Source organism: Rhagoletis pomonella, unplaced genomic scaffold (genome assembly GCF_013731165.1).
Source record: "Rhagoletis pomonella isolate Grant_MI unplaced genomic scaffold, Rhpom_1.0 Rhpom_scaffold_02077, whole genome shotgun sequence".
Classification (NCBI taxonomy): domain Eukaryota; kingdom Metazoa; phylum Arthropoda; class Insecta; order Diptera; family Tephritidae; genus Rhagoletis; species Rhagoletis pomonella.
In genome coordinates, this window is record NW_023460631.1 from 3,122 (window position 1) to 21,652 (window position 18,531).

Sequence of the window (18,531 nt, forward strand, 5' to 3'; positions counted from 1 at the left end):
TCGCTGTTTGGCCGTTCCGTACTTGTGGGAATATGTGTGGATTGAAACGGGGCGAAAGTTAAACGGCGACTGACTTATTTAATGATATGTCAAAAAATTTTATTCACTAATTTGTGGCAGAAATAAATAAAATATTTCACTTGAAAATCGCGTGGAATTGTTGTCGAAGTGAACAGAAATAAAAATATAATAAAACGATAGATATTTGGTGTTTGTAAATCTATGCGAAAAAAACGTATGGGCAATTGATTGAAATCTGAATTGGTGAAGTGAAAAAAAATTGGTAGCCAGCTACATCACAGCAAGGCTATGTAGAGAAGAAAAAAGAAATTTTGCAAGAAAGAAAAATGAAAATACTTATAGGGTTACTGCTCAATATTTGATCGCATTCGACTTTTTGCATTGCGTGCTTTTGCCTAAAGTGCATTTTGTGGAAAAATGAACAAAAATAAAAATAATAATTAGTTAAAGTAACATGAATAGAAGAAAAATTGGAAGCAACGCACTACGTCGAAAATCTGCAATACGTTGACGAGAAAAAGGAACACGACGAAAGAGACTACGTAGGGAAAATACGATAAAAGTAGGAAAAAGCGATAAATTGAAAGGAAAGGCCGAAAGAAGAGAAAAGGCGATTGAATAAAAGAGAAGTAGAATTAAGTCACTCAGTCGACGCAGTAAAAACGCTTGCGTTTGCGCTGGCAGCGTTTTGACTGCTATAGCACCGGCAGAGGCGTTGTACGGCGACGTCTACAATAAATTTCAATAGATCAAGCGGAAAAGGTTAAAGTAAGAAATAAGAGGAAACGGAAGACGGAAAACTTGAACACCGATAGCACGACGAAGGCGGTGGCTGTCAATCGTCAAACTCGGCGATGAATTGTGAAGCCGAGTTTCAAAAGCGGCAATTATAATTAATTAAAATAAAAAATACAACGAGTTGTTTTGAATGGGAATATAAACAATATAGTGAATATATCTAAATTTTTAAATAAAAAGCGCGCACTTATACGTACGTTTAGTGCGTAAGTGCGTGCGTATATAAAAGGTCAACAGGCAGCAACGGTAAAGCCAATACGAAAAAGTGTTAGCCGATCTGAAGTTTCCAAGTATCGCACAAAATGGAATACCTATGGGGTTTGTATTGCCAGCCAACATTTCACGAATCTAAAGTTCACTATCTTAGTCGTTGAGGCATTAATGATTTTTTGCAAAGACAAAGAAGTTTTCTATTTTATATTCACTTCATCATCTAGCTGCATTCATATGTTTTATGTATAGTGTCTGACAACAATAAAACATCAGATTTGCCATTTCGTCCGATACAATTTGTAAACCGTTATGAAATTAATATTTTCCATATTATTTTGCAATAAATTTATTTACATCTTTCCTTTTTTGGTTAAAAAAAAAAAAAAAAAACATATCTACATCATTTTACTACCCAAATACTAACCGGCCGACTTTTGAGTATATGTCCAGAGGACATACAACTTTGTGAATAACATCTTAGTAGGTACGTAGGTAGATATCGATTTTCTTCAAATTGCTACTTTTTCTGCTCTTCTCACTAAAAATTTAATATAACAAAAAAAAATTCAAAAATTGGGCTCAACTAGTCCCTTGCAAATTTTATGGGCTCCAGCGTATTATGAACAGTAAATTCCAGTTTTGAAGCAATGTGCGATGGACGTCCGACTCGGAACATTGAACTGCAGCCTCTCAAGCAGAGACGGGCAGGTATTGTTACTGTAACAGCATACAATTTGCCCAAACACCCTAATATTGCTGGAGTTACAGTCCTTGGCCAGATACAAATCTGGGTCGTTCCGTCTACTATCAAACAACAAAAATTTGCCTTACTGCCGAAGTATTAATTCTTAAACAAAAGCAGCAACGCTACGTCAACGCAGAAATAACACCAACAATAACCATAGCTCTATTTATGTGAAATACAAAAATGACAGTTTCGCCATTTTCTGCAGCCAAATTCACTTTTTAAACCCTTTCAAAATCGGATTTTCCAACTGCTCAGCGTCGATACCGCGTTATTTCGGTATGCTTCATACATCTTGCATGGGTATAAGCATTTTTTGACAACAAGCAAAGCTGACGATTTTGTTGAGGTGTGGCAGTTAATGAACGCTAAGTCGGTTCGGATTTTTTAAAGTTCGAGGAGTTTTTAATTTGGCATATACATAGCTTCTGCAGCTCCATCATCCGGCCGCTGTTTACGATTAAAAAGTTTTAGGTCTCATTCGCACATCTTCATGGTTTTTCCATTCGACATTCCATATCACAACTTAAGTCGCGATATCGTACTCTTGTGCGCACTGCTTCCCTTGTACGCCTAATGGGTGTATTCTTCTAAACTAATTTTGTATTCTTTTTCGTTTTGTTGCCATTGCTCCTTCTATAAGTGTGCGCGTTTGTTTATGATTTAGCGTGTTATTTTTGCATGACATCTCGCTGCATTGAATATTAGCACTTTTATTTTCCTTCATATGACCACAATCATTTGTAGTTGTACATATACCATTGCCATAGATATGACTATATGGCCCGACACTTTCACAAAAAATTGCGCACACTAAATATGCGCACTGCATTTTTTTTCCATGAAGTCGTTTGTTGAACATTCACCTTCCATATAAATAAACGCCAAATCCGTGATTTGTAACCAGAGATAAATCGTTAAAATTGTACAGTTATAATGTTATCTAAAAATAGTGTGCAGCAAAAGTACCTTTTTTTAAAGTTTCTTCCTACCACAATGACAAAATAAATTGCAAATGCGTTACATTTCCAAAAATAAACAGAAAAACTGACATTAATTTATTTAAATTTTTGTCGATACTAAAATATAGAAAACTTTGAACACATGCTAGGTTATATTACTTACTATTAATACAAACAATACTATGTCAAATTATGTACTATTTAACTCCAAAATTACGTAACACAAAACGATCCTTCGCTCATTTATGTACTAAAATGCATAAAAGCTATAAAAACACAAAACCCTCCAAATCTTCATTCCATTTATATAAATTTGTTTTATTTTTTTTATTTTTTTGTAACTTTTTAGCAGGCGGTTATGTCTATATGAATGGGGATGCAGTGAAGTTACAACCACCTGTTGCAAACGCACTATACGCTCACGTACCCGTTGAAACGGCAATGCTAGCCACAACAAATCTGTACGGACCGACAACACAATTGGCAGCTCCAGCAGCAACACACATCCCATTGATAGCGACCACAGCTCAACAACCGCCGCATCCGCAAGCGTTGCAAGTGGCCGCCCCACCACCACCTTCACAACATCAACATCAACACCAGCACCAACAGTTGATACCACATAGTCATCCACACGCGCATACACATACACATAGTGCAGCTGTCGCCGCTGCTGCAGCCGCTGCCGCAGTAGCTCCACATACACAGCAAACACCCACTGCTGCTGCCACATTACAAACGGTGCCAACTGCCGCGCATCAAACCGCACACTTACAATACGCTCATCAGCCACAAGCGGTGGCTCAAGTTGCTACTGGGGGCACCACGGTCACAACGATTGATAGCGCCGAGTACGCAGCCGCCGTAATGAATGGCACAATTGCACAGGACGGCAGTGCCGTCTGCTATGGCCAGCAGGATGAATTGTCTGCTGGTATGACGACAGGAACGAATTTAATAGCTGTTGATGCATCAATGACGGGAACGCCCACATCAGTGGGAGCTCATCAATCGCACACGCAACATCATGTGGTTGTAGGTAATGGCCCACATCAGCACCAACAGGTGGTAGCACAACAGCATCATCAAACACATTCACAACATCAACAACAACAACAACAAACGATTATAACCGGTAGCAATTCGGCAAATACAGTTGACAGTTCTGGCATACCGCTGGAACAGCTTAAACAGATGCTCTCAACCCAATTGGAATACTATTTTTCTAGGTAAATATTTCATATTGAAAAACCATACTTTGTTCATAATGTCCATATATACATGTGTACATATATTAAAGATGACCTCAAATAGATGCGATACCACCGGTGCGATACGAAAATTTACGATATGCGATCACTACGAATCATTATGGTATATGGAAGGGCTCGAAACAGACGTGGTATACCGGTGCGATACGATGCGTTTAAAAACTCTATCAGCAGCCACAATTCATCGCAAGATATGAATGGCTTTTCCATTGTAGAATTGCATCTGGCTAGCATTTTTTTTCTAAAATTTTTCAACTTTTTAATATATGTATATGTATGTACGAAGTATGTATGTATGTACGTAACTGCCCCATTTTTTCATTAAGTGCAGATGCCTAAATCAGTTCGTCCTCAGAGCGTTTATATGCAATATACATATCTATAACAGTTTTTATATGTTTTGTATCGACTAACTTAGCCTCTGCGACACAACGAGAGATATGTAACAATCTCATTTTGTCACCCCGCATCGTGATTAGGTCGTACCACTGTGTATCGTATCGTAACAGTTTGATAGCCTTTGCTTTTTAGCGTTATCGCAGCAAATACAATATCGTATCGCATCAAATACGATAGCGTATAGCATCGGTTTGAGATCACATTAAAATATAAACTTCTTAAATGAAATGTCGAAACACATTTTTCTTTTTACTACAGAGAAAATTTAGCAAACGACACATACCTTTTGACACAAATGGACGCCGACCAATATGTTCCCATAATCACTGTGGCCAATTTCAATCTTGTCAAGAAGCTCACAAAGGATATTAAACTGATTACTGAAGTGCTAAGAGAATCGCCAAATGTGCAAGTAGATGAGGAAGGATTACGTGTTCGCCCAAATCACAAACGTTGCGTAATTATATTGAGAGAAATATCCGATAAAACTCCAGTGGAGGAAGTTAAGGTAAACACACACGAAATATATCCTATAAGTACATACAGTGCCAGACACCGAATTTTTCGCAATGTATGCAAAGTTTTTTATCCTCATTTCTTTTCGCAATTTTTTTATGAGACTATAGTTCTTATTATACAAAAAAAACATAAAAATAAAAGATCTAAACTTTCTGCAAAACTTTGGAAAATTGCTGGCGGTGTTAAGGCAGTGTCACACAATTGGGCTTTTGCCCAAGATTTGGTGCAAATCGTATCCCAATCGTGTGAATGCACAAATCATTTGCTTTGTCCCAATCACGAACAACAAAATGCTAAAATTTATCAATAGAAGTTGTATTGTACCAACCGTGTGACTACAAAAAAAAAAAAAAAATTGTCCTAATTTTTTTATATTGTAGCCCATATAAAAAATGAACAAATCTGTACCAATGTACCAATCGTGTGACACTGCCTTTATTATTTTCTTCCATACAAAAATCAACGCAATTTTTACCAGCTTTTGACGCGTGTAGATACATGTACACTCATGGTAAAAAGTATTGGCACCGAAAATATATCACAATGCAACAAATTCGCGTTTTTTCTATATCTATTTTCGAAAATTTTTTGTATGGAAAAAAATACATGAAAAAATGTCCAAAATCAACGGTAAGTCCTACCTATTTTTATTATAATAAAATTTGATGGGCTATAAAACTGCGTACTTAAAAAAGAATAAAAAAGAAAATAATCAGATTAAAAATTTTCATGAATATTTATATTATATTGTAAGAATTGTACATGTATTAATCATTGAGCTGTATATGGATAAATGATTTTGAAAACTATAAAAAAGTCGTAATGGTAACCAATGAGTATATTTTCCCTAAATAAAAAAAAGTTGATAAACACTATTGCATTTTGTTTCAGAATATTTTTAATAATGAAAATTGTCCACGCGTAATATCATGCGAATTTGCGGGCAATAATTCATGGTACATTACGTTTGAGTCTGATGAAGATGCCCAAAAGGCTTTCAAGTACTTGAGGGAAGACGTTAAAGAGTTCCAGGTAAGCGAAAACAGCAAATTCTTGCATTTTATAACTGTGAAATATACAAATTACTCCTACAGGGTTCATACCTAGCAACTATTTAAGAATTAATGTTTTTTTTTTTTGTAGGGTAAACCCATTATGGCTAGAATGAAGGCGAAACCTTTCATTAACCGGCTGCCAATTGCACCGGTGCCAGCCTTAAAGAATGGCTTCCGTCTGACCTCTCCCCCAGCTGCGGTGTATGATCCGAACGCTGCAGCAACTGCAGTTGCATACAGCGCAGCACCACAACGATTTGTATACGCAGCTAATGGAGCAGCAATGACGCAGGCGTCTGTACCTTATAATACGCCAGTACATCTTTTTGTAAGTTCTTTGCTTTTGAGTACCAATTTTACTATGTGTATCCTCACATTTTTAACGTCATACCTTTAGCCATTCCAGCAGCAGCAGTTTTACCCAAGTCTTGTCGCCACTACACCATGGCCACCGGCGGCTGCTGCCGCTGTAGCAGCAGCCGCTACCACAGCACACGGTCAAAATTTTTATGAGATAGGAAATGTGTTCGCCGCTAATGGCTTAGCACCGCAAGCGACTGTGCCAGCCGCTTATGCGACATCTGCGCCCCCGCAAACCGCTGCTCCATTGACAACCACTTCAAAGGGACAAAGCGGTGGTGGACGCTACAATAGCCATCGTAGTAACACTAACAGCGCTGGTGGTGGTGGACGCAGCAAGTTGCGTAGTAATAATACGCAACAACAAATGCAACAACAACAAAGTCAGCAATTGCCTGGTATGATTGCAACGCTGGGTAATGTCGTTGGCAGTTTAGTAAGCGTTGTACCAACCATAATTGATCCACATCAACAACAGCAGCAGCAGCAACCGCAGCAGCCACTGACACAGCAACCTCAGCTTCAAATGCAACAGCAGCAAGCGACTTCGAGTCAAGCGCAGCAACAGCAGCAACAACCGCCACAACAATCACAGCAGCAGCCTCAAAACACCAGTTCCACAAGACATTACAACAGTATGAAAAGTAGTGCAGGTAAGTCCTCTTACTGCTCCCGAAATCTATTGGACTTTAAAACATTTCTTACGCTCTATCAACTTTTCAGGTGGTATATCAAAATCGTCAATGGATAAGTCTTACGGTGGCGGTAGTATGTCCTCGCACATACACTACAGCACACAAACACAAACGGGCACTGCGTCGTCTCATCATCATACGTCGTCAATACAGCTGCAGTCCCAACAACAGCAACAAGCGAATGCCGTTGCTGGTGGCACACATTTACAACAAACTCACTACCAAATGCCTTCCTCAACAGCAGCGGTAGGGGCCGCTGCAACGGGAACAATACAACATTCTTCCTATTCACATGGTACACCGACAGTGTCGGTGCAACAGCAGCATCATCACCAAACACACCATCAACAGCACCAGCAGCAGCAACAACAGCAAGTGCAGCAGCATTTGCATGGCCAGCATGTTGCCGAGCTGCAAGATGATGGTGGTGTATTAGTTATCGGTGCTGGCGGTGATATGTTGCAGCATTCGCAACAATCTGCACATCCCCATCAACAACAGCAACAGCACAATAGAAGTAACTTGTCTAGTTCAACGTCGTCGCTGGCGACGTCGTCCTCTGTTGGAGTTGGTGTGGTGGGGAAGGAGCCGCTCATGCATTGGACGCAGCCGCGACATCGACGTCGGAGACGTGACGACGACGGTAGCGTTATGACTTACTCGCCAAACACTAGACTTGGTGGCGGCGGTGGCGGCGGAGTAAGCGGTGGGGTCAGTATAACGACATTTTATACGCCTTATAGCACTTTCGTGCACAATGTTGTTGGGGTGGGTGGTGGAGTTGGAGTTGGTGGAAGTGACATGGGTGTAGAATTCGATGTAGGCAATGGTGGCAACATTGGATGCGTAGATAATGCGAGCGGGAATGAAACTTCAGGAGGAGGAGGAGGAGCAGCAGCAGCAGGAGGAGTTGGCGGTGGCGAAGGCGGAGGGCAGCATGGCGGCGGCTTGCAGTCATTTACTAGCAACCCCACCATCACCACCACCACCACCACCACTGTCATCACTGCCATCGATAGCTACAGCACGGCGAATTCAAGCCATACTATGAACTTAAATTTAAATGTAATTGCAAATCTCAATCAGAATCTGAGCACAAATTCGAATCAGAGTCCGAATCCAAGTCCAAACCGCAATTCGTATGCGATAAATGAACTGAATCAAAGTCATAGCCAAAACCAACATAAGCATTATGGCCAAAACCAGCACCAAAGTCAGCAGCATAGCCAATCAAATCAAGCCCAAATAATGTCTAATAGCTTCCACAACAGCTTCCACCACAACCAATATAATAATAATAAATTTAGCAATAACAATTCTGCCTCTTCTACTACCACCACCAATACTACTACTAATACTACCACTAAAACTTCTACTTCTACTAATGCTAATGCTACTAACAATAATCATAATAATAATTTTGGTACAACAACAACATCATCAATAATAACAAGCACAACAAACAATGTGAATACGCAAAAAGCAAAAATATTCATTCAATCCTCTACTTCGCAGCAGCAATCGTACATTGGTGGTAGCTCATCGTCACATCATCAATCACAGCAACAGCAACAGCAACAACAACAATCGTCCAACTCAGCCACATCGCTTTCGTTATCAAATAATAATACCAATATACTTTCAACTCAGACGAGTGGCGGCGGTGGTGCCGGTGGACACCATAGTCAACGCGGTGAGAGTGGTCATCATGGTGGCGGCACTGGTGGCTATAATACGCATCGTGAAGAACATCGAGGTGGCTACAAAGGCAACAATTACAATCCGCACTACAATAGTGGTGGTGGCATGGGTCACCACTCGCAGCATTCGGGCGCATCACATCATCACCATCATAGTGGCGGCGGTACAACACAACCACATCATCACCATCATTCGGCTTCGCACCACACAGGCTCAACGCATCATTACCACCATCATCGCCACGAAGTGGGTGGTGGTGGTGGTAGTGGTGGAGGTGGGTTAAGTGGTGGTGGATCAAGTGGTGGACATGGCATAAGCGACCGCAGCAATGATCGCAGTGGAGGCCACGGACATCACGGTCAGCAACAGCAACAGCAACATGCGCCGCCGCCACAACCACCACAATTCGATCTAGAAGCGGCTGCATTTCCACCACTGCCAGGTTTGTTATTTTCCCGCACCTTTGTTGGAATATTAAGCAGAAAATGATTGTTATTCGACTTTTTTTTTTGTTTGAACCGAAATTTCTTTGGAGATGGTAGTGAATTAAAAAATTGTGTCGAAAAAGGTGAAACTTGGGATGCAATGGAAGTGCATCCATTTCTTGCTTCTTCTCTATTGAGAAAAAATTATCGACAGGTGCTACGAGCGCTTTAGAGTTAAGATTCAAATTAAGTTTGCTATTGAGACTGAGATTAGGATTATGATTAAGAAAATATCGAGATCAGTCCTATAAAGTATTTCCAATGAGTATAGCTATTAAATCGGAACGTAATACACAAATTTGTCGAGAGAACTTTCACTTCCTTAGTGTGCGCCAGAATTCTTCAGATTTTTATTTTATTTATTTTGCTTGTCGACCAGGCAAAGCCAAGATTTTCGGAATATGCCTTGAGATTAAATCAATCGACAATAATAAAAAAGGAACATAAGACATATAATTGTTTTATTTACCGTCAGCTTAGATCTCAAAAAAACATTAAAAGATTACAATAATAGGCCAAGAAGCAAACCAGACCATATTTGCTTGAAAAGTAAAACGTTTTTGTTTTTGTCTCTTTGTACGTTTCAAATACAAACAGCAACCTCATCGTCCACAGCATCTTCATCGTTAGCGTCCTCTGGTGCGATTCCGACAAACAGTAGTGGCAATAATAGCAACAGCGCTTCGTCTTCTGGCAACAAGCAAACTGCCAATTTGACACCACACCACCAACAGTCGCAGCAGCAGCAGTCTTTTAGTAGCAGCGGCAGCGGCGGCGGCGGCGGCAATGATGGTAGTGTAAGTGGAAATAATGATGTGCAGCTGCAAAAGACAAGCTCCGGCTATTTGCAGCAGCAGCAACAACTACAACAACCTAATCAGTGCTCAAGCCATTCTAATGCCTTACAGCAATCTAATAGTTCCTCGACGACGGTAACTGGCGTAACAGCAAATGCCGGTGGTGGCGGCGGCGGCGGCGGCAGCAGCAGCAGTGGCAGTAACCACCACAGCACCAGCATTAGCGCCAGCGCTGGCTGGACCAATGAAAATCGTTTGGCAGATGTGGTGCGCTCTGGTGGTGGCGGTGCTAGTGTCACTGGTGGCAATAATAAGAGCAAATCCCGCAAAGATTCCGCCCATAATAATAAACAGCAACTAAATTTTCAGCCGCGTAATGTAGGTATTAATGTGGCCGGTATTGCTGGTTCAAGTCCCACCTCAACAGCGTCCATAAACAATATGAATAACACCACTACTACCACAGAAGGTGCTTACGCTGTAGATGAACAAAATACTGCAGCCGCAATGAAGTCGAACAACAATAAGTCTGCGACGATGAATAAGCAAAATTCGAATTCGAATAACAACTACACCACCTCTGCCTCCTCATCCAACAACACTGTGATAAAGTGTCCAACACAACCCAATAACAACAAAAACAACAACGCCTATAGTCTGATTGGCAGTAACGCGTCATACGACAGTAATACTGGTGAGATATACATACTAACGATGATAACATTCACGAAGAAAACGACTTTCACAACTAGAATATTCCGCTTGCAACTAAAATTTTTCTCTTAACTAATAGATAGCTTCGCTCTATGTAAGCCAGATTTCGGGATTTGAATACTTTTTGTATTTTTATTTAAAAAAAAAAACTTTTACTGGGACATGCTGCATGGCGTTGATCAACGCTGCCGCAGAAAATGAGCTTTTGAAATGTAGAGTCTTTTCCATCATCTTAGAACCCAGCGGCCGAGAATGCTATAGCATTCATTCACAGTTTTTTTTTTTCGTCTAGCTTTAGTATAATGCGGCATTCCCTTTATTCTTTAAACGACAAGGAATTTTTTGATGAGACTTAATAAGAATATTGACTTGCTAGTAACGGAACTATTTCTTGCACGTTTATTTGCCAAAAGTTCTTCAACGGCTCGGCGCCAGTGAGTCATTCGTAATCGTATGATGCGAATGCCGCATTATACCAAAACCAGCCTTTCGACATAAGCTACTATTTCATGCGAATACAAATTTGTAGTTGAATACCGCGAACGTATTGACAGTGAATGTATATCTTTTTATATAATTAATCTTTAAATTCTACTAACATAAAGTAAATTTTCAGTCTCTGGTGAGAAACCAACCAACAAGACTGAGGAACTGTTTGCGTCAACACAAGAAGTAGGATGTAAGCAACAGCAGCATGCTACCAGCGACAACGAACAGCATCATCAAATTAATCACCGAAGCAGCGGCAACAGCAGTGGCAGCGTAAGCCAAATTTCTTCAGTTGGTTTGATGAAAAACACTAACACTGTGTTATCAACGACATTGTCTACAGCTGGTGCACTAAGTAGTGGCAGCAGCGGCGCCGCCAATAACAGTGGTACACCGGCCGTAACATGCAGCGTGGCCACAATGACCACAAATTTCGCCGAATGTAGTCTAAGCAATCACAAGAAACCGCCAGCAGTTGCTGATTTACTCGCCAAAAAGGCGACGCCAAAAGATGCTACTAAGCATAAGAATGCTTCAACATCTACGAATTCAGCTTCCATAGAAAATATTGTCGCAGCGCAGACCGTCATACCAATGGTAAATGCTGCTGCTGCTGCTGCGGCGGCGAATAGCAACAGCTCACGATTGAGCTATGCGCAAGTCGCTCAACATCACAAGGAACGCGCCGTCGTCGAAGGCGGCAACAACAAAGAGACATCGGTTTCAGGTCAAGCATCACCAGTGGCTGTGCCCAATAAAAACGAATCTTCGGTGGCAACCTTGAGTATAAACAAAATTGAGACTGTGAATAGTAATATCGCTGCGTCTGGACCAGTCAGTACAGCTGGTGTGGTAGCGGTGGCGGCGGCGGCATCTGCGACAGCGACAGCGCTGCCTGCAACAGCGATTGCAGCTGCATCGCAATATGCTGAAAAACAAAGCGATAAGTCGATTAGCGGCTCTCCATCAGCAGCAACCGCATCAGTGCTGATGGATAAGCAATCGCGTGGCATAACGAATGTATTAAGTCAATCGATGTTAAGTGGAGCCACCATAGTTGGCGCTGGTGGAAATGTTGGCGCCAGTAGTGGTGGCGGCAATAATTCCGGTGCTGTGAACGATAGTGGCAGTAATGTAGTTACATTACGCACTGATATTTCCAAAGATAAAGGCAAGTTCAGTATTTAACAATATTGATAACGAATATCTGCTGGTGAAAATGTGAATGTATATAATATTTATAAATTTGTTAAAGTAATGTAATTATTAATTTGTTTAAATTTCAGATGGTTTTCGTGAAAATCGTCAAAGCACAGGCAGTAACAATAGCGGTAGCAGTGGATTTAGTAGTAGTGGTGCAGTCAGTAACAGTGGTATAACTACAACGGCCGTTACAACGGGTGCACGCAATCGCGGCATCGACGGCAAAGAAAAGAATGTGCGCGAACGACACGATACTGCCGAAAGTAGCAGTAGTGGGCGGAAGTCTGGCCGAAATTAATCGTCGGTTAGGTTGCGATCGAAATAAACACGGAGATAGTTTGCTTAGAAACAGCATTTCACACGAAAACATAACACACAGCATAGCTTACACACACACGATACTCACTTAAAACAAAATATAAGACTACACAAGTAGAACATAAGTAGATGATGCACGCTAAAGGACTTATTGGGAAATTGGAGCAAAAGAAGCACATGGTGTGTGTGTGTGTGTGCGTGTGCTGCAATAACTATGCGCGCAGAAACGAATGGTATAACCAATTCAAGCATTGTGCTGCTCTGCTGCGGTATAAAAGAATTTAAATATAAGATAAAAGGAAAATTAAAAAATTCAGACATATATCCATAAGTGGTGTTGACCAAAAACCAACGAAAAAACCGAACGTAGCATGTGCCAAGCAAGTGCCAGTAGTTTTTGTGTGTGTAGCGAACGTAGCGCTAACCTTTATATATGCACACAAGGCGACGTTCGCCGCCCCAATATGAATTGTGAAAGTTGTCAAAGCTGCTTAATGTTGTTGGATTCCATTTGGTGGGTTTGCTCTCAATTATCGTACTATGACTACTACATCTACCATTAATGCATACTACTACTACTACTACTACTACTACGGCTGCTGCTTTAAGTGGATTCACTTGAACACACTGCTATAATAACCACAATGTAATTAAGCGCGTGTGCATAGTTATACATAGTTACAAATAGTTAGTACGGCTATATAGAAATACGAAAATTACGAACGTAAGCTACTTCGAAATACTACAATCCGCAAGATTTACTGCTGCAGCAAATCTACTAATCTACTACATACAGTTAGTTTGTATGATATTTTTTCGCAAAAAAAAAAAACTGCAATAAGGATACAAAAAACAAATGTTGTAGAACAACAATAAACAGAAATATGGTAAGTGGAACGCATTTATAGAGTATCTAGAGATGTCATATTTTTATTCATGGATATTACTATCTTTTGTAAGGTGACTTACAGTGAAATTTTACGAAAAACACTTTTATCCGTAACCCCCTAAACTACGGATTTGTGAGACATTCTGGTAAATATTATTTTGGTATTATTTGGCACGTTATTTCTCGGGTGTTTCGGTATTTTGTTTGCCGTTTTCCGCAAAAAGAGACAATAAAGAGCCATCTATTGAGGAGTTAGAGGGTAAACATAGCCATTAAATGGCACTTATGAAAGCATGGTTACTGTCACAATTAAAATATTCAATTATATTTGCTTAGCTGGACTAGAAATTTGGTAGAGGTTAAATATCGCATCTTTCATATTCGATTTCGGCGCATCAGTAAAATGGCTTACCATGGCGATATCGTCAGCAAAGGGCCGAATACCATCCGTCCTAAGCCCCAATAAGTAGGAGTACCAAATTTTGTTGAAATATTTCACTTTTTACTGGAACAATAGTGTGACAACATCAGGGCGCACACCACAAATCGGAAGAGAAGCTCGGCCAAATGCTAACATATTGTGTAAGCGCCAATATATTATAATAATAAACGAAAGGACGAACATAGACATTTCTAAACCGAGTTCTGGTTTCAGTCTGTACATTTTAGTTTGAAGTATGTGTCTATATCTATTGAAAATTGTAAATCTAAGCTTAAAACTTGACTCATAAAATATTTAAACTGAAAAACTCAGCCAAAAAAGATTATTTTAAAACAGTTGTTATGACAGAATTCGGGCAATTTTTAGGTAGTGCTGGCACCCGCCAAGAAATAGGGCTGGAAGTTTGCGATTCGAATATCTGATTAAAAAATCTGAATATCCGAATAAACAAATGAAGGATATCAACCGGATATCCGGTTAACAAAATATAAGTTCCGTACGGTTATCCGGATATACGCATAGTCCCAGCCCTACTAGTACCAGTTTATTTAGTAGGTCCAGTTTGCGTACTTGCAGCCTAAACTTGCTAAAATATCTGCTGTAGCTTTCTGAATTATTTAGAGGACGAAAGTCGAACTACGCTGAGTTAGGCGACTTCTCAAGGTTTGCTTTAAATATTCATTTAAGGCCTTAGTTGGTTAGTTCTAGTTCGCCGCAATTGGCGCCTCAGCAGTCTATCAACGCATGTTTGAAAAATTTAGTTTTACTTCGCATGGATAATGAAGAAAACCCTTATATCATATCCTTGATAAGTCAAACTTTTTTTTTTACCGTTTTATAAACTTTTTCCAGGCCTAACTCAAACTGTAATAAGTTGAAAGTTAGATGAAGATTTTGGTTAACCCCTGAAGAAAATCCGATAATCATTTATTTTCACTGAATTGAGTTAGATGTTAACCGCCCCATCCTACTCATTGTACACTTTAGTGTTTAGCTTGTACAAATTTACGGCTGAATGTGTATAAAAAAATCTGATGTTAACAAATTTTTTTCTTCCTACTTTCAGCTGTTTTGGTTATAGAAAGACGACCCGTATACAATACGCGGGGAATGTATATATAAAAAAAGGACCAGTCAGAAATTATTCTTATTACTACTATTGATAAAATATTTATACATACATACATATGTATACATACATAAAAATATATATATATATCACAACCTATCCTTAGTTTTTAAGCAATTGATAAACGAAATGTCAAAATGTTAAAAAGGCAAAACAAAACGTGAGACAAGCACGACGCTTTGCAAAGTGCATAATTGTTGTATATAGAGAAATTAACTTTGTCAATAATAATAATAATAATTATTATTAAAATATTATTGTTCACATACAAATACATATGTATGTACATATGTAGAACATTTATACGTAATGTACATATACATACATATGTACATGTATGTATACATTGTCTACATATTGATCACTAATAATTATAACTAAAGACGTTATTGGATCTACATACATATATAGATATATGAGTGATGCAAACACACAACACACACACACTTCGAGCAACTATGTATGTAGGATTTTATAAAGAGTTATACACATGTGTTACATATTAAATGGGAGCGAGAAAAAAAAAACCACAAAAACGATATTATATACATACATACTAAAATCGTAGTTAGGCACATTACAGTGAATATTATAATACTACAGGCAGAAACGTTAATAATCACATTGACGTAGATACGTATATTGGAGTGAAAGAGTTGCCCTTTAATTTTGTTTTTTATATGCGCGTGAGAAGAAAGTGTTAATGTGAATAAAAAACGTACACAAAATAGGGAATAATATCAAAAGCCATAATATACGAAGTCTGTAACGTTTGGAGTAGGAAGAGATATATTATATTATTTTGCCTTCGAACTCATTGCAAATTCGTTGTTCTAGATCAACAATTAATAGAATTAGTTTTAAAACTATTTTGAAAATGGAAATCTAAACCAAAAAAAAATAATTAGGAATAGTAAATGAACTTGAGTTAGGGAAAATGAATTTTTCGCTGTCGTATAATGAAATCGTGATTAAGTTTTATTATTTGCGACACAAAAAACCAACTCTATAGCATCCTGAAAAGGATGAGCAAAAATCAAAATCGAGTTTTGTATAAAAGGCTATTTAAAATTTCGTTATTTTTTTGTAAGCAACAAACGTCGACGATACTAAAAATTGTCAGCGCTTGTTTTGCACATGCTTCAGGATTTTATATATCAATAAAACATTTCGATGCCTAAGCATTTTTATTAAAGAGAAAAAAAAACATGGCTGTTAAGGCTTCGTTTTACAGTAGTTATTGAACTGGTTCACAAGGTGATAGGGGGTAGGACTAAATTTAAAAGCGATTTTTTTTTAAGAAATTTATCCTTAACAGCGTTTATTATACTTGTATTTACGTATCATATTGTTATTATATTTTTAGTTTAGCATAACTCGTTTCGCGCCTTCCAAATTCCAAATGTACATATATAACCGAATTAAAGCGTAAATATGTATATAAATATAATAAGATGTTGTAGTCTTGTAGGTAACTAATTATTAACAAATTATAACATGAATTCATAATAGAACGAAAAACTAACTATGTAAAAAATTAATAATCGAATGTGCCATAACAGAATGTGCGAATGAACGACATAAAAAAAGAATTGAAGCAATTGGCTAAAAAGTAGTGAGAAAATTGTTTGACACTTTTTAAGGATGCTATTTGATACTTATTCACTTCCTTTTTGGATGCTTCTGAACACCTCATTCACTCAACGATGTGGTCAAAGTAAACAATTTTTTTCATTTTTTTTCAAGCTTAAATTTTAAAACTTTATTACTTAAAAAACATATCTAAGCAGCTGTATAAGATCTTTCAAGCTCCATATTACTTGTATATGTTCATACATATATAAAAATTTATTTATCAATAACTCTTGAACAGTGAATTTCCTTGACTAAGAAATTCGAATTACTTCAAAAATCTTCAATTGGACACTGAAGATACGCTATCAATTTCAAGCAAAATAAATTTTGTTTTCATGCGATTAAAGGCGCACTAAATTCGCTTAACTTCAAGCGTCGTTTGCATACAAACGCAACCTTAGCTTATTAATTTAATCAAAACAAAAAAAAATGTGTTTTCATTTTTCAATTAGAACAAAATTTAAATCTAAGCTGTATTAATATCAAAATCTTGGGTTACTTAATCGGTTCTACAAAAGGGTGCCGCTTTTTTAAACATTTCTTTGTAAATATTTCTCATACAAAACTAGAATCTAAGAAAAAACATTTTTTTTTAAAGAAATTTCAATGCTGCGTACTTTTCATTTAATTTATACAGCTAATTGCAGTTAAGTTGTATATTTAAAACAACCTTGTTCTTAAAGTTTAATTTTATTTGAAATCTCATACGAACAGCTCTTGGATTTGGTTCGGCAGCGCGTTGCTGCAGTTGGCATTAAAAAAACAGAAAATGTTAATTGAGAAGTTACGTACGTAAAATCATTTGATTTCGACTTGAAATTCAATTAATTTCCATCGCTATTTAGATTATTTATAAATTTTATTTTTTATTAAATTTCATTATAAAGCTGTTGTCGCAATTAAGTGAGCAAATAAATGCATAAATATATGAATTTCGATTTAGATGTTTATTGGCTAGGTATATTAGTTTTATTAATTAACTCACTTGCTTTTAAAAGAAATTGGAAAATGTTTATTATTTGCGTTTTTTAAGTTTGGCTATTTTTGTTTATTATTTCTTTTTTCGAAATTCAATGAAATCATACAATAAACGAATTTCATTTCATGTTTACTCCCTGATTAGCTATTAATGTTAAGATGTTAAAATTTTAGTTTTAGAATACTGAATTTAAATATTTATTATATATCGTTATTAAAAAAAAAAAACAATTTGTTGCAAGTCCGGGTAGATTATATGTAGTTTTTTTTTTATTCATCAATTAAAACCAGCTTTTCGCATTAATAACGTCGTTCAACGTATACTTACATACCCAGCAGGCAAAGCTCTACTAGTTGGCTACTAGAAAACTACTAGGTTTCTTTGCGGCTCAACTACTTCGCAATCATTCTTTTTTTTCATTACTAGCAACTGGTATTGTAATGTGGCGATGCCCAACCAGTAGATATATACTAGTATCGCCATGCCAGTTGATAAGCCAATTCATCACCAGTTGAAGAAGTAAATTTGCAATTATGGTCGTAATGAGCGACCGAGCAAGCATCGACGCGAACTTCGAACGATCCGTTTATTTCAAAAGTAGTTTTTCTTTAATCAATAATTTCATTGGGCTATTCGCCGTTTTTTAATATTCCTTTGTAATTTTATTTCATTTATTTATTTGTTTATTTTTAATTGTTTTCTTGCAAATGTA

General features: G+C 37.9%; 1 protein-coding gene across 5 annotated transcripts; it reads left to right on the forward strand.

The window, feature by feature from the left end:
• The first annotated feature begins 1,042 nt into the window (after positions 1-1,042).
• Positions 1,043-15,796, forward strand: LOC118753060 (la-related protein Larp4B-like). Of its 5 annotated transcripts, none has more exons than XM_036487913.1 (12): positions 1,043-1,137; positions 3,089-3,968; positions 4,668-4,917; positions 5,820-5,960; positions 6,072-6,311; positions 6,381-6,996; positions 7,067-7,749; positions 8,554-9,181; positions 9,822-10,715; positions 11,352-12,395; positions 12,511-13,632; positions 15,143-15,796. In XM_036487913.1, the coding sequence occupies exons 1-11, from the start codon at positions 1,122-1,124 to the stop codon at positions 12,723-12,725; spliced, it is 5,607 nt and encodes a 1,868-aa protein (XP_036343806.1). In that variant the 5' UTR covers positions 1,043-1,121; the 3' UTR covers positions 12,726-13,632; positions 15,143-15,796. The 5 variants fall into 5 exon arrangements, with proteins under 5 accessions (XP_036343806.1, XP_036343807.1, XP_036343804.1 ...); XM_036487914.1 differs by having other exon boundaries at positions 8,557-9,181; XM_036487911.1 differs by having other exon boundaries at positions 7,067-9,181.
• Positions 15,797-18,531: the final 2,735 nt, after the last annotated feature.

Excerpts from the sequence above, each read along its gene's own strand:
- LOC118753060 (XM_036487911.1), top strand. Across the intron at positions 5,961-6,071 it reads AAGACGTTAAAGAGTTCCAG|GGTAAACCCATTATGGCTAG; the intron begins GTAAGCGAAAAC and ends TTTTTTTTGTAG. Across the intron at positions 12,396-12,510 it reads TGATATTTCCAAAGATAAAG|ATGGTTTTCGTGAAAATCGT; the intron begins GCAAGTTCAGTA and ends TTTAAATTTCAG.